The 16,401-nt window shown below is 37.5% G+C and overlaps 1 protein-coding gene across 3 annotated transcripts in view; it reads left to right on the forward strand.

Annotated features, from left to right (window-relative positions):
- Window positions 1–16,401, forward strand: part of LOC124593678 (obscurin) — a 688,571-nt gene that overhangs the window by 602,923 nt on the left and 69,247 nt on the right. For all 3 annotated transcript variants that reach the window (XM_047131972.1, XM_047131974.1, XM_047131973.1), the window contains 3 exons: window positions 8,028–8,166; window positions 8,277–8,382; window positions 12,367–12,733. In XM_047131972.1, coding sequence (XP_046987928.1) covers window positions 8,028–8,166; window positions 8,277–8,382; window positions 12,367–12,733 — 612 coding nt within the window. The remainder of the gene's footprint in view (window positions 1–8,027; window positions 8,167–8,276; window positions 8,383–12,366; window positions 12,734–16,401) is intronic.

The following is a 16,401-nucleotide window of genomic DNA, read 5'->3' on the forward strand; positions in this document are numbered from 1 at the left end:
AATTACCGAACTATCAGTTTAATAAACACAGCTGCAAAATACTAACACGAATTATTTATAGACGAGTGGAAAAACTGGTAGAAGCCGACCTCGGCGAAGATCAGTTTGGATGCCGTAGAAATGTTGGAACATGTGAGGCAATACTGACCTTACGACTTATCTTAGAAGAAAGATTAAAGAAAGGCAAACCTACGTTTCTAGCATTTGTAGACTTAGAGAAAGCTTTTGACAATGTTGACTGGAATACTCTCTTTCAAATTCTAAAGGGGGCAGGGGTAAAATACAGGGAGCGAAAGGCTATTTACAATTTGTACAGAAACCAGATGGCAGTTATAAGAGTCGAGGGGCATGAAAGGGAAGCAGGGGTTAGGAAGGGAGTGAGACAGGGTTGTAGCCTCTCCCCGATGTTATTTAATCTGTATATTGAGCAAGCAGTAAAGGAAACAAAAGAAAAGTTCGGAGTAGGCATTAAAATCCATGGAGAAGAAATAAAAACTTTGAGGTTGGCCGATGACATTGTAATTCTGTCAGAGACAGCAAAGGACTTGGAAGAGCAGTTGAACGGAATGGACAGTGACTTGAAAGGAGGATATAAGATGAACATCAACAAAAGCAAAACGAGGATAATGGAATGTAGTCAAATTAAGTCAGGTGATGCTGAGGGAATTAGATTAGGAAATGAGACACTTAAAGTAGTAAAGGAGTTTTGCTATTTGGGGAGCAAAATAACTGATGATGGTCGAAGTAGAGAGGATATCAAATGTAGACTGGCAATGGCAAGGAAAGCGTTTCTGAAGAAGAGAAATTTGTTAACATCTAGTATAGATTTAAGTGTCAGGAAGTCGTTTCTGAAAATATTTGTGTGGAGTGTAGCCATGTATGGAAGTGAAACATGGACAATAAATAGTTTAGACAAGAAGAGAATAGAAGCTTTCGAAATGTGGTGCTACAGAAGAATGTTGGAGATTAGGTGGGTAGATCACATAACTAATGAGGAGGTATTGAATAGGATTGGGGAGAAGAGAAGTTTGTGGCACAACTTGACTAGATGTCCTGAGGCATCAAGGGCTCACAAATTTAGCATTGGAGGGCAGCGTGGAGGGTAAAAATCGTAGAAGGAGGCCAAGAGATGAATACACTAAGCAGATTCAGAAGGATGTAGGTTGCAATAAGTACTGGGAGATGAAGAAGCTTGCACAGGATAGATTAGCATGGAGAGCTGCATAAAACCAGTCTCAGGACTGAAGACAACAACAATGCAACACAGCCACACACAGAATGAACATAAATATCCGGCACACTCACACCATGAAAACTGAAAATGAAAACACTAAAAAAAACTCAATACAATAAGCTCACTGCTGTCAACACTCCCACTCTTGTTTTATTGAGTTTGCTTATTTTATTTATTTATTCATTTATTTATTGTTCCGTGGGACCACATTAAGGAGAAGTCTCCGTGGTCATGGAACAAGTCAATACATGAAAATATAACACGATTGTAGAAACAGATAAAATGAAATATAAGAAACATATTCAGGCAACAAGTCGTAAGTTTAAATAAAGAAAATGAACAATGTAACACTGGAATTTGCTTAATGTTTTAGCTCTTCCAGGAGCTCCTCGACAGAATAGAAGGAGTGAGCTATGAGGAAACTCTTCAGGTTAGACTTAAAAGTGTTTGGGCTACTGCTAAGATTTTTTAGTTCTTGTGGTAGCTTATTGAAAATGGATGCAGCAGAATACTGCACTCCTTTCTGCACAAGAGTCAAGGAAGTGCATTCCACATGCAGATTTGATTTCTGCCTAGTATTAACTGAGTGAAAGCTGCTAACTCTTGGGAATAAGCTAATATTGCTAACAACAAACGACATTAAAGAAAATATATACTGTGAGGGCAATGTCAAAATTCCCAGTCTATAGAATAGGTGTCGACAAGAGGTTTTCGAACTTACACCACACATAGCTCAAACAGCCCGTTTTTGAGCCAAAAATACCCTTTTTGAATCAGAAGAATTACCCCAAAAGATAATACCATATGACACAAGCGTCTGAAAATATGTGAAGTAGACTACTTTTCGTGTTGAAATGTCACTTATTTCAGATACTGTTCTAATGGTAAATAAAGCAGCATTTAGTTTCTGAACAAGATCCTGAACATGGGCTTTTCACAACAGCTTACTATCTATCCGAATGCCTAGGAACTTGAACCGTTCCGTCTCGCTTATAATATGCCCATTCTGTCTGATCAAAATATCAGTTCTTGTTGAATTGTGAGTGAGTCTTAATGTGATTTAGCATCAAATTATTTTCCACAAGCCACGAACTTATTTCATCAACTACATCATTTGATAATGTTTCAATATTACACACGAGATCCTTCACTACCAAGCTGGTGTCATCAGCAAACAGAAATATTTTTGAATCACCTGTAATACTAGAAGGCATATCATTTATATAAATAAGAATCAGCAGTGGCCCCAGCACCGACCCTTGGGGAACGCCCCACTTAACAGTGCCCCATTGGGACTGAACATCACTACCACTCTCAATATTGCGGAGAATTAGCTTCTGCTTTCTGTTCTTAAAGTAAGAGGCAAACCAATTGTAAGCTACTCCCCTTACTCCCTAATGGTCCAACGTCTGCAGTAATATTTTGTGGTCAACACAGTCAAAAGCCTTCGTTAAATCAAAGAAAACACCTAACGTTCGCAACCTAGTATTTAATCCATCCAAAACCTCACAGAGAAAAGAGAATATAGCACTTTCAGTTGTTAAGCCATTTCTAAAACCAAACTGTACATTTGACAGCAAATTATGTTAATTTAAATGCTCCAGTAATGTTGTATATACAACCCTCTCGATAACTTTAGCAAACACCGATGGCATAGAAATACGTCTATAATTGTCAACATTATCTGTGTCTCCCTTTTTTATAAAGTGGCTTCACTACCGAGTACTTTAATCGGTCAGAAACCAACCACTCCTAAAGGAAAAGTTACAGATATGGCTAAGTACTGGGCTAACATACATAGTACAATACTTCAGTTTTTAGATCACTGACAGAGCTTTCCTGTTTGATATGAATTTGCCTCTAGTTAAAGGTTTTGTGAATAAATCTGCCAACTTTTTATCAGAATAAACTTCTGTCTCATTATTTTCAACATGTTCGTGTATATAGTGATATTTAATGTCAATGTGCTTTGTATGTTTGTGATGTTCTGTTTTTAATCAGGCAAATATCACTTTGATTGTCAAAATGGAGTGTTGTTGGTTTGTCTAACTGAAAACCAAGTTCAAGAAAGGAACCCACACTACCAAACAACTTCAGTAGCAGCACCTGAAGCTGCTATGTATTCGGCCTCCGTTGATGATCTGCTTACAAATTACTGCCGATGTGAACACCGTGTCACAGACCCACCTGCTAACAAGCTCATATAGCCTGTTGTTGACCGAAGAGTGTCACAGTCACCAGCAAAGTTGGCATCTGAGGAGACCACCAGTCCAGTAGAGTCGGCTTTGTACCTTATGGTCAGGACCCTGGTCCCTTGTCGATACTTAATAATCCTTTTAACAGAATGCCAGGATCAAGAACCAGATTATGTAAAAACCTACTCACCATGCTCACAGTGAACATGATGTCTGGCTGTGAGACCGTTGCTGCAAACATTAAGCTGCTGACTGCCTACCAATAAGGTTTGCTTTCCATCTCCTTTACCTCATGTTGGTTTGCAGGAGACTGCCTGCTGTGCAACATGGTTCCAACATCAATAGGAGTGAAGTTCAGCTTTGAATCATCCATGTTCAATTTCTGAAGTAAACAATTGATGTCTCTTTACTAGCCTATATAGATTATTTTTATAGAATGGAATGTAGGGATAATGGAATGTAGTCGAATTAAGTCGGGTGATGCTGAGGAAACTAGATTAGGAAATGAGACACTTAAAGTAGTAAAGGAGTTTTGCTATTTGGGGAGCAAAATAACTGATGATGGTTGAAGTAGAGAGGATATAAAATGTAGACTGGCAATGGCAAGGAAAGCGTTTCTGAAGAAGAGAAATTTGTTAACATCAAGTATAGATTTAAGTGTCAGGAAGTCGTTTCTGAAAGTATTTGTATGGAGTGTAGCTATGTATGGAAGTGAAACATGGATGATAAATAGTTTAGACAAGAAGAGAATAGAAGCTTTCGAAATGTGGTGCTACAGAAGAGTGCTGAAGATTAGATGGGTAGATCACATAACTAATGAGGAGGTATTGAATAGTATTGGGGAGAAGAGGAGTTTGTGGCACAATTTGACCAGAAGAAGGGATCAGTTGGTAGGACATGCTCTGAGGCATCAAGGGATCACCAATTTAGTACTGGAGGGCAGCGTGGAGGGTAAAAATCATAGAGGGAGACCAAGAGATGAATGCACTAAGCAGATTCAGAAGGATGTAGGCTGCAGTAGATACTGGGAGATGAAGCAGCTTGCACAGGATAGAGTAGCATGGAGAGCTGCATCAAACCAGTCTCAGGACTGAAGACCACACCAACAAATGTAGAAGGACTTTGTTCAATTTCCAATCCACAGAAGTATTTTCCATTGCCCACAGTAATTTCAAACATTGATCCCAGTGTTGTCAGAACATTTTCCAGTATTTTTGGAGACTTACAAATAAGCAAGCCATCATCCACATAAAGTGACAGGTAAACATCAGTGTCATCTGTTAAAGCATGGGAAACACATTTTTCTTCATTCAGTTGCATAAAGCCAAACATTTAATATCTATATCTCTTGAAGCTGCTATGGCTATTAAGACTCTGGTTGAATCATATTGGACCACAGGAGAGAAGGTCTCTTCAAAATCAACACCTTCTTGTTGTGAATAACCTTTTGCACATAATCTAGTTTTAAAGTGGTCAGTTTTTCCCTCAGAATTCCGCCTCACATGATACACCCACTTACATCCAATTGACTTGTGGTTGTGTGGTAATGGTACAAGATCCCAAGTTTTTTTCTTCTTCAATGATGTCATTTCCTCTTCCATTGCTTGTTTCCACTTTGATGACTCTCTCGATGCCATTGCTTCTTCAAAAGTTTGAGGTTCAAAGATAATGGCAGAACAAGCTATATCTTGGTCCCAAAAACAAGCAGGTGCTCACAGATTTGACCTATCTCTCAGATTCATCCTTTGTTTTTCTCTCATTTGTTGTGCACCAGTATCATCCTCTAGAGATTCCTCTCGAACATGTTTTTGATTTTATTTCATTTGTTAACCAGTATTATCCTCTTCAGATTCCTCTTGAACATCTTCTGGAGCATGGTCTCCCAGGTAAAATTCAGTATATCTTTGTTCTATGTCTAAGCTATGGATTTGTTCTTCATTGAAAGAGACATTGCAGGAGATTGTCATTTTCTTTGATGACAGGACTGTAGAGGCGATAATTGGTACTATACCCATCATAGCCAACCATCATCAACTTATTTGATTTACTATCCTATTTTCATCTAAACTTATCAGGAATACATATGCTGCTGGTCCAAACTTCCTCATGTGTCCTAAAGAAGGAGGTTTTCCAAATCATTTTTCATGTGGCATAACATTGTCGTTTGCTTTATGTGGTCAGCGATTTAAGATATATGCAGCACAATTTACTACCTCTACCAACAATTTGAGAGACAAGTCAGTACTTAATAACATAGTGCATTCACACTCAGCAATTGACCTATTTTCTCGTTCAATTCAGCCATTTTGCTATGGTGTATAGGGACTTGTTTTCTCAGTATTATACCACTTTGCTTGAAATAATCTTCAAATTGCTTATTTATGAATTTGGTTCCATAATCACTTCTCAGAACTCTGATGATGTTTCCAGTTTGTCTTTCAATCAGTCCCTGAAATTCTAAAAACAAGGAGAAAGTATCATGCTTACTTTTAGGAAATGACGTGAACCTGTATGAGGTGCAATCATCCTTGAAAACTATGTACAAATGTACACCTCAAGAGATGGTTTTCTCATCCATCCACTCAAATCTACATGAATAAATTTGCCAGGAATTTTTTATCTTGATTCCAAATTTGAATTAAAAGCTTTTCTTTTCATCTTTCCATACTGACACGGATCATAATGAAGATTTTCAACTTTCTTCATATTGAAACCAGGTATTAAGTTCAGATCAGCCATATTCTTGAAACCACTGAAATGAATATGCCCAAGTCTCTCATGCCAGATCATGGTGCAATTCAGGGAAGCAAGATTTGCCTTGTAGTCCATCTGGACATTTAAAAAACATTTGATAACACTGATTGCCCATCTTAATTTGTGCTGCAATTAGACCTGAACTGTGAACTTCCATTCTCTTGCCATCAAAAATAGCTTTCATTCCCCTTTTTGTGACTGCTCCCACTCAAAATAAATTTTTCTTTAACTTAGGAATATGTAATATGTTTTCCAAAGTGTGAGGTCGCCATTTGCCCTCAACTAGTGACAGTACTTCAGACTTCAGTTGATCCAATGTCTTCTGCTTTGATGATCAAATTGTCTCCAATTTGAACAAATATGTCATTCGACTGAATTGGCTTAAATGTGTTGAATCACTCTGTGTGGATCATCACATGTTTTGACACAGCACTGCCAACTAACCAGATGTTTTCACAACCTGGAGCAAAAACATAAGCATGTTTCACTCTCAAAGCTTGGTGCTCAGATGTATCAGTTTTTGTATTAAGTTTTGCTAAAAGTTTTCTTGCACTCAGATTGAAAAGTCCCTTTTTGTGACAGTAATAACATTCAACGTTTTTTCTACTGATCATGTTAGATGCACTGTTGTTACCAGTATTTGAACTGAACTTGCATGTTTTATCTACATTAATTGCTGTGAAGGCTGTTGATTTTTCATAACATTGTAAGAGTTTTTGTTCTTCTTTCAATAACCTTAAAGTCAAATTATCAAATGTTTGTTGATCTTCAGGACATAAGTCCCAGGCAGTTGAAAAAATTGCAAACTTTGCTGGCAGACTTTCCAAAATTTTAGCTATTTTGTCAACTTCTGTAACAGGTTCCCCAATATCAGCTAATGATTGTACCCAGGACTCAACTTGTCTGATGTGCTGTGCAATTGTGTCTGTTAACGACATTCTGTAATCAAAAAATTTCTGCTTCAAGGCCATTTTATTAACTACAGATCGCTGTTCATGAATAGTCTTTAGTCTGGCCCACATTTCCGCCACATTTGTGCACATCATAACAAATTGCAGTTTGTCAAATTCCATCACAGTAGATAGAATGAGCATCGCCTTCGCATTTAAGTCATCCCAAGCAGTTTGACTCTCACCAGCTTCATTTGGCCTTGGTTTCCCCTCAACAATATGGAGCACTTTTTCAGTACAAAAATAATTTGCAACTGATATTTCCACAGTTGGAAATTTTTACCATCAAATTTGTGGATACTATACATTTTCAGTTTATCCATCTTTGTGTAGGCTGAATGTAAGTCAAACTTAACAATACTCAGTTCAAAACAAAAACAAAGGTTTTCTACAATAGACCAGTAAAATGTGATGGTTCCAGAACTTGAGCTCATGGTTCACATGAATAAAACTCTGATCAAAAGCAATATTCATTGCAGAACACATTCTGACATTGCAGAATTACAGAACAGAAACAGATACCGTATGTATGCTTTTGCATTGTCCAATAAACTGAGGTCTTTCATTATGTTTGGCAGAAAATCACAGAGCAAAATACCAAAAGTTACACCGTTACAGTAACAAAAAAAACAGAAAACAAAGATATAATTTTGTAATGTCATGGAACATGGCCACACACAGAATGAACATAAATATCTGGCACACTCACACCACAAAAACTGAAAATGAAACCACTAAAAAAAACTCAATACAACAAGCTCAGTGTTGTCAACAACTTCTGTACTTTTGAGCAATATTATTATTAATTTTGAATGTCTTACCTTTCATTTAAGTGGCTGATAATATAATGTAAATATTAAATGCCTCTTGTACTTCCCTTAACTAAATACACAGAGCAGGAGGAGGAGAACTACTGACAAACTTAACAAAGGAAAGATATATAACAGAATCAGACATAGCTGGATATATTCGACAGTTGCTATGGGGGCTTGAACATATGCATGACCAAAACATTGCACATCTTGGGCTGACTGTAAGTACAGGATAGTACTTTCTACATCTTAAAATCCAAATTCTTCTTTTATACCTTTATGTACAATTTTACAATGTATTTTATCACCTAGAAAATTTCTTATTTTTCAGGTGGGTGATCTTCTTATATCACATCAAGGTGGAGATGATTTAAAAATTTGTGATTTTGGTTTGAGCAGGAGAATAAACTTTGGAAAACTAGCATCTCTTGATTATGGTAAGATGAAATGTTGGTATATCAATCACCATATTAATTATATTAAATACTTGTACTAGATTTCCTTTTTTTCATGCACTAATAATTACTATTGTGTGAAATAGAATTGGGTATGTTACAAAGATAGCATTGAGCAGCAGTCTATGTTTTTGTTAATTCTTATTATGAATGATGCAAATGATTTTTAAAACTGAATTAAATAAAATATGATAAATTTTGGCACCTTTGTGACACCACTGGCTACCAATGTTAATTTTCAACTGTTGATGTACTTGGGAAAATTTACAACCTCTTTGGTATGATTCCAAGATACTGTATTTCTATCTTACTGTGTAACATCACAATCACATACATTTATTTTATTTGTTTATTTGTCCTATATATTCAAACCGTTAGTTGGACGTAATTGACACTTCTGATTAATATGCATCACCTTCATTTTTTATTTCAATGAATCAGTTATTTTTGGTGGTGTTTAGCAGTGTTTCTCACTGATTGACATAGTTTGTTGCACACTGATAAGTGGCAAAAACAATCACATGCTGATGAGATACTCAAACTCCTCTATTACCTTATCCTTAGGATCCATTACTTTAATAGAAGCTGTGTTCCCATGCCTCACAATAACCCAAACTTCCACAAAATACTGAAACAAACCATGATTGGTAATGTTGTTCATCTTCTAACAGTTTATCAGATTATCTTTGCCTTTATGTTTTGACTGGTTCAGCATTACAAAAAATTGTGATAACAGCAAAGTTAAGCACACATTGATGGGTACATAACTTAGGGGGTAAAAGCTCCTTCAACAAGGCAGTTATTGACAAACACATGACAGAAGACTACATACACTGATGAACTATCCACATCACTCATAATTAGGGTTATGTATCTGTATGCAAAATCTGGCTCACATGACATAAACACTTGTGCAGTCATCTGATATGTTGCTGTCACCATTGTGATTTCCAGAAAGAAATTATTTTTTCTTGTATTTTGAGTTAATGACTTATTTACCTGCAGAGATGATTTCTTTAAAGAAAGATGATTCTGTTTGATATTTGTATCTGAATCTGTCTGCACTGCTGCTGCATAATTCACTGTGGGCACCACAGAATTAAGTAGTTCTTATTGAGTGAAAACTAAGCTTCCTATTTCAGTTATAGCACAGGAATTATAAACAACATGTTTCTGTCCTCACAGTTTTCTATAATCATCATTCTCAACATAATTACTGAGACTGATGTAATATTGCTTCCTCATCAGCAACTGAATATTTAAACATTTTGTAAGCAGCTTTTTACAAGCTATTGATCACCATTTATCATCTGCTCTTTCATCTCACTGAATATTTCTGTAACATAGCTACATAAATTGAAAATCATGATTATTACATTTATTTCGTTGTTTATCTGGATTATTTACAGTCACAGGAGGGTAATCTGATGACCATTGTGTTACTTGTGCATCTTTTGTCTTTATAGTCTTGAATACCAACACATTTTTGTAGACTGGTATTTAGAGAACTATTCTTAGAAGTAACAGGAGATGGGTAATAGTGGGAAGAATTAAACATAAATAACTAAGTGGTTTGCTATTGAACGAGAGTTCAGCCATGAACAACTATAAAAGAAAAATTAGTAAGAGTTCCACAGTCAGAGCCGTGTGGAAGTGAGGAATTCTTCAGAATATGTTGAAGAAAATGCACTAGTGAAACAAAAAACATAATTTTTTACACAGATTTATGTGGAAAGCAGAGACTGAAATAAGCTGGTGGAATATTGTGTTTTACTGTTTGCCATATTTCTTGATTCTTTGTGCTCACTAAAAAATTTAATATTTCCTTTATCTGCAATAGTTTGTCTTCATTGACAATATTTTCTTAAGGGGTAAGCACACATACAGAATAGTTTGTAACGAAAATAAAATACAGTTGAGAAATCTATACCATAAATTGTAGGGAAATAGAGTGGCTGTCCATTTCTTGCCTTCAGGAGGCAAAATTCCAAGAACTGACAATGAAAAAACACTGCTTTCAGAACTTACATGTTTCTTCTGTAGGGATGAAAGAGGGATTGGTTGGGGAAGGTTTGAAATGAGGGAAAGATCAATCAGATTCCAGGTTTCAAGGGTAAGGAGAACCAACTTCCAGCAGAAATTCTTTGCACTGCACTAAAAGAATCTTGATCATTGGTTGGTAATCAGATTCAATAGACGATGTGAAAATTTTATGATCTGTCACCGTTGGCATTCACTACTTGTGGGTGATTCCATTACAGCTGCATGATTTTCACGTGTTGTATCTGATTCAAATTGTGGTGGCAGTGCTCTCTTTCACAATAATTCTGCAATCCTAGTCAGTAATATCAAGCTGATGGAGGGTTATCTCATGTTGCTGACATGTTTCCCAACTCATTGGACATGCTCTCTTCAGCTAGGAAACTGTACTAATGTTGCACTGTGATATACTTCACGGATCTCTCAGAACTGTCTTTTGAAATCAAAAAATGAAAAATCCAGGATGGAATGTAACAATATTATGAAAAGGAAAGTTACCACTCACCATATTGCAGAGATGCTGAGTCGCAGATAGGCATAACAAAAAGAGAAGTGTCCTGCACACTATCCTTCCTACCCCTCCCACAGTGATATTCCACTGTCCACTGAACCTACACAATATACTCATTCATCCCTACACATACCCTGCTCCCAACCCCTTACCTCATGGCTCATACTCCCATAACAGATGTAGATGCAAGGCCTGTCCCATACATCCTTCCACCACCACCTACTCCAGTCCGATTGCAAAAATTACCTATCCCAACAGAGGCAGGCTACCTTTGAAATGAGTCATGTGATCTACAAGCTAATCTGCAACCACTGCGCTGCATTCTATGTGGGCATGACAATCAACAAGTTGTCTGTTCGCATGAATGGTCACCAACAAACAGTGGCCAAGAATCAAGTGGACCACCTGGTTGCTGAGCACACTGACAAACATGACATCCTTTATTTCAATGACTGCTTCATAGCCTGTGCCATATGGATGCTTCCCACCAACACCAGGTTTTCCGAACTGTGAAGGCAGGAACTTTCCCTGCAATATATCCTACATTCCGATAACCATCCTGGCCTCAACCTTCATAAGTCATTGCCCTCACCCATCCAGTCTCCCTGTTTCCATTCCAGCACTATACAGTCCTCATTCTACCATCGCACCTAATGTTTTTACTCTTCTCCTTTTCTGAACTCCCCCCCCCCCCTAAAAAAAAAAAGATCTGTCCCCTGCACTCCGTCTATCCTCCAGACTGCACATAGCTGTCCTACCCTCTCTCCACCTCATCCCTGTGCACTCCCTAGCAGCACTGCACTGCCCACCACCCCTACCCTACTATCCTCCAGTTCCCTGCCCCAGCCTCTCTTTAACCCCTCCCAGTCACCTCTCCCATCATTCACTGGTGCTGCTGCTCGCAGTGTGGCTACAGTTGCCTGAGTCTGTAGTCATGTATGTGTGATGTGTGTGTGTGTGTCATCTATTTTTGACAAACGCCTTATGGGCCGAAAGCCTTCCTTGTGGAAAACTGTCTCTTGTTCTTATGATCTCTAACTGCTTGAGTTATGTGTGTCTGATAATTTGTGAGAGCAGCATCCAACTTTTGGAGATAATATTTTTATAATTTCAGTTACATCATAATAAAATAATTACTGGAAATTATTGCTGAATATTCACACACAATTTATTTTTGAACCAAAATATAAAAGTTCTTATGCCCCCCATTTGTTGTGACATTTGCAAGCTGAACAGGGATTCACACAGCTGGTTATTATAGTTATGTTACATAAGTATTCTGTTATACTGCTGTAGTAATTTAATATTATACAAAATGTTATGCAGTGTATGTCACCAGTATATGAAAAGCTAATAAATGTTAGATCTACTTTTTCTTTCTTTTTTTCTGCAATAGCTGTTTCTTTCAATTCCAGGAATGCCAGAATTTGTTGCACCAGAGGTTGTGAATGGTGATGGTGTCAGTACTAGTGCTGATATGTGGTCTGTTGGTATTATCACATACATTCTGCTCTCTGGAATATCTCCATTCAGAGGTGTTAATGATCGGGAGACTCTGACACGTATAAAAGAAGGAAAATGGGAATTTATTGAAGAGTGGTTTTCCAAGTTATCCATGGAAGCTAGAGATTTCATCAGCAAGCTGCTAGTTTATCAAGCTGATGGGAGAATGGACGTCAAAGCTGCTCTCAAGCATCCATGGCTTTTGCGTGCTGATAAAATGCCAGCAGATGAATATCAGATAACAACAGACCGTCTCAAAATATATTATGACAGCTACAGGTAGACTCTACAACCTACTTCGTAATTTTTAATTGATTACTAATGACAAATTTAACCATCAGTGTTAAAACTGAAGTATCTGAAGTAGGGCAGAAACACAAAAGGAAAGACAGCAAAATGCAAAATAGAAAGAGAGGAAAAGATTAAGATAATGGGGATAACTGATGAAAAGAATTAAAGTCAGTCACAAACACAAAAACTATGTATACTAGGACTGAAGTAGCTACATATGTATCTTATAAGTTTCCCATAACACAGTAATAATAATGAATTGCAGATAGTAAAAAACAAAAAAGTAACTGGATATAAATCAGAAAGACATTTGAAAACAGCATTTTGGTGGATGCATGCAAAGAAATGACAAAGTAATAATAGATTAAGACCTCACACCACATCTCTCCTCCTCCTCCTCCTCCTCCTCCTTCTCTTCCCACCTCCCTCCATTTGCGCATATGATAGAGACTGATTCTTATAGGGTGTCCAGAATTAAAATCCAGTTGCAAAACACTGTAGAAAGAGAACCACTGCTCAGAATGGTGTCAAAATTGAACAGCATGTTATTGACTCAGTGGGAAATGTCATGCAAAAAAAAAAAAAAAAAAAATTACCAGTAGATGGCATTGTAACGTAAATGGGCTTGCCACAAATGACAGCTGAATTGCGATACTGTGACTATGATTTGAGTTGCACATTACACCATCTGTACCATTCAATGAGCATAACTGCACAATTTTGGAAGTCAACCATTTTGGCACTGTTAGTTAGGTAAACCCACTCACACTTGATGGGAAAAATCTTTTTTTAATTGTCCTGAGGCCAGAAACAACATAAAAAGCAATTGTCCTCAAACCAAAAACAGCATAAAAAATAAAATTGGTTTTTTATTGTCCTGGGGCCAAAAACCACATAAAAAGTAAAATGAGATCAGTTTCTAATTGTGATGGTTCTAGTACAAGACATGTTCAATGTGCTGTCCGTCATTTTCTGGCGCAAGCTGAAATTGAGAAACAGCACGTGCCTCGCGATCACATTCAGAATGTGTTGGTTCAATTCACTAAACACAACATCTCTCAGATAATGCCACATCCAGAAGCCACACAGATTAAGATCAGATGATCTGGACAGCCAGGCTGCAGGGAAGTGACAGCTAATCAGTCTGGCATTTCTACCTCTGCAGTAGCTGCTTCACTGGCTGTGCAATGTGTGGAGGAGCATTAAACTGATCTTACACACACATCCACACTGTTGAAGGACTTGAATGACATTGGTGCATAAAAGACTCTCACAGCATTTACCAGTAACAGTACAGGTAACAGGATTCACTTCCTCAAAAAATATGGCACTACGATAAATAATGCCATCAACTCACACCATATGGTCATGTTTGAAGAATGAAGTGGTACCAGTTGGTATGCCACATTCTGCAAATCTGCATATTGACATGTCTATGGAGGCTGAAATGGGCTTCGTGTATCCACAGAATGTTCCTTGGGCATTAGTGTCCACATCCATACAAGCAAGAAATTCCAGAGAAAATGTTTGTCTTGGCAGATAAGCAGGAAGCAACTCCTGGACATTGGTGATTTTGTATGGATGGCAATGCAGGACGTTTCGTTTCATAGGATTTTATGCACTGTGCTCATGAGTAGCATTTGGGCAATTCCCCTTGCACAGCGTGTTTGCACACAACCTCTTGACCCCTCCTACAATGCTGTGGCCAAATCTTAACTCAAAGTTACTTCTCTATAAATATATCCATAGTTTATATATTTAAAAACAAAGATGATTTGACTTACCATACGAAAGTGCTGGCAGGTCGATAGAAACACAAACAAACACATACATACACACAAAATTCTAGCTTTCGCAACCAATGGTTGCTTCGTCAGGAAAGAGGGAAGGAGAGGGAAATACAAAAGGATGTGGGTTTTAAGGGAGAGGGTAAGGAGTCATTCCAATCCCGGGAGCGGAAAGACTTACCTTAGGGGGAAAAAGGACAGGTATACACTCGCACACACACACACATATCCATCTGCACATACAGAGACACAAGCAGACATTTGTAAAGGCAAATCCATAGTTTATTATACTGCTAACTTTCAACATCAAGTTTTTTTTTTTTTTTTCAGGGTCATTTCAATAATTTTTCTCACTCTGCACCACTAATAACATTATTCTCTGAGAGCTAAACTAATCCCATTTGTAATAAAAAGAACAAATTTTTGCTCTCGCAGATACATCTTCCCTGTTACATCACATAAATCAACCTTCTCTACAATACCACCACATTTTCTCACAAACAACTGCATCCTCTTCCCTCTTATCCTCTGTAGATCACAGTTGGATATATCTCATAATTCCAGCCCGTTTTGTCCAAACTTCATGTGGAAATGAACCTTACCTAAAATTAACAAATATTTTGAAAATTACAATAATTGAAAAGAAGTTGTATTTTCCTGTTGTAGAATGTTAAAGTAATACATCAACAGTATTAGGTAAAGGATAGATTACTACTCACTGTATAGAGAGACACTGAGCTGCACACAGTTATAATGATCAGATGCTACACGTATTATCACTTTCTTCTGAAGTAGAAAATGCACACACATACACACATGCACAACATGCACATTACTGTCTCTGATCACTGCACCTGAGTTATAACTGTGCCTAATAGGAGCAGCAGGTTGGTGGTTGTGGTAACGAGGAGGTATGGGAAGTGATGCATGGAGGGGGGTGGGGTGGAGCAAATAGTAGAGTGGAGTGGGGAATACAACAGTGCCACCTGCAGGCTTGGTTAGCCTCTGCATTTATGTTTGAGCATGTCTTTGTGTTCGTGTTTCTGTACTCCTGTGCAACATCTGTAGCTCTTAAAGAACCTTGTTGCTGTAACATATATTCAGGCTTTGTTAGCATCTACATTTATGTTCGAACACATATTTGTGTTGGTGTTTCTGTATTCCGGTGCAACATCTGTAGCTCTTAAAGAACCTTGTTGCTGTAACATATATTCAGTCATTTGGTTGTTCCACTTGCCTAAAACCCCTTTCAAGCAACTCTTAACAATTCCTATCCACCAAGCCACTTACTTGATTGAAGCACTCATCCATTTTAATATTTAAAACTTTGCTCATTTAAGCCTTCAGTTCCTGAATTTGACCTGTGTTTGCATTATATCAAACAGCTTTTGTTTTCAGTTTTAAATATGAGAAACCTGCTCTAATAAACTCATTGAATTACTCAAAAAGCAATGTACCTCAACAAAAATAATAGAAGAGTTATGTCTTGCCATTCAAAACTGAAAGTAGGGTGTTCTCTAAAATCAGATAAGTTAAGAATATTCCACTGTTCCAACATTCCTTTCAAAAATCACAAGTCATTGTTCCAGATTCATTTACTGAATATTTCAGGTTGTATGTAGATTTTACTTCACATTAGACATTCATAAATAAATTTATATCACTAATAAGTGTGTCCATAATTGGCAATGTCAGTTGAATTGAAACTTGTGGTTAACACTCATACGCAACCATTTAACTACTGCTGGTCTTGGTCCAAGATACCAATTAAAAGATGTTCATGTGGTCCCTCTTCTGTGAATTGCAAGCCCCACATACCTGCATTGCTGTGTAACAGGGCTGGATAAACCCAAGTGGAATGAATGTTTG

Source organism: Schistocerca americana, chromosome 2, assembly GCF_021461395.2.
Source record: "Schistocerca americana isolate TAMUIC-IGC-003095 chromosome 2, iqSchAmer2.1, whole genome shotgun sequence".
NCBI classification, from domain to species: domain Eukaryota; kingdom Metazoa; phylum Arthropoda; class Insecta; order Orthoptera; family Acrididae; genus Schistocerca; species Schistocerca americana.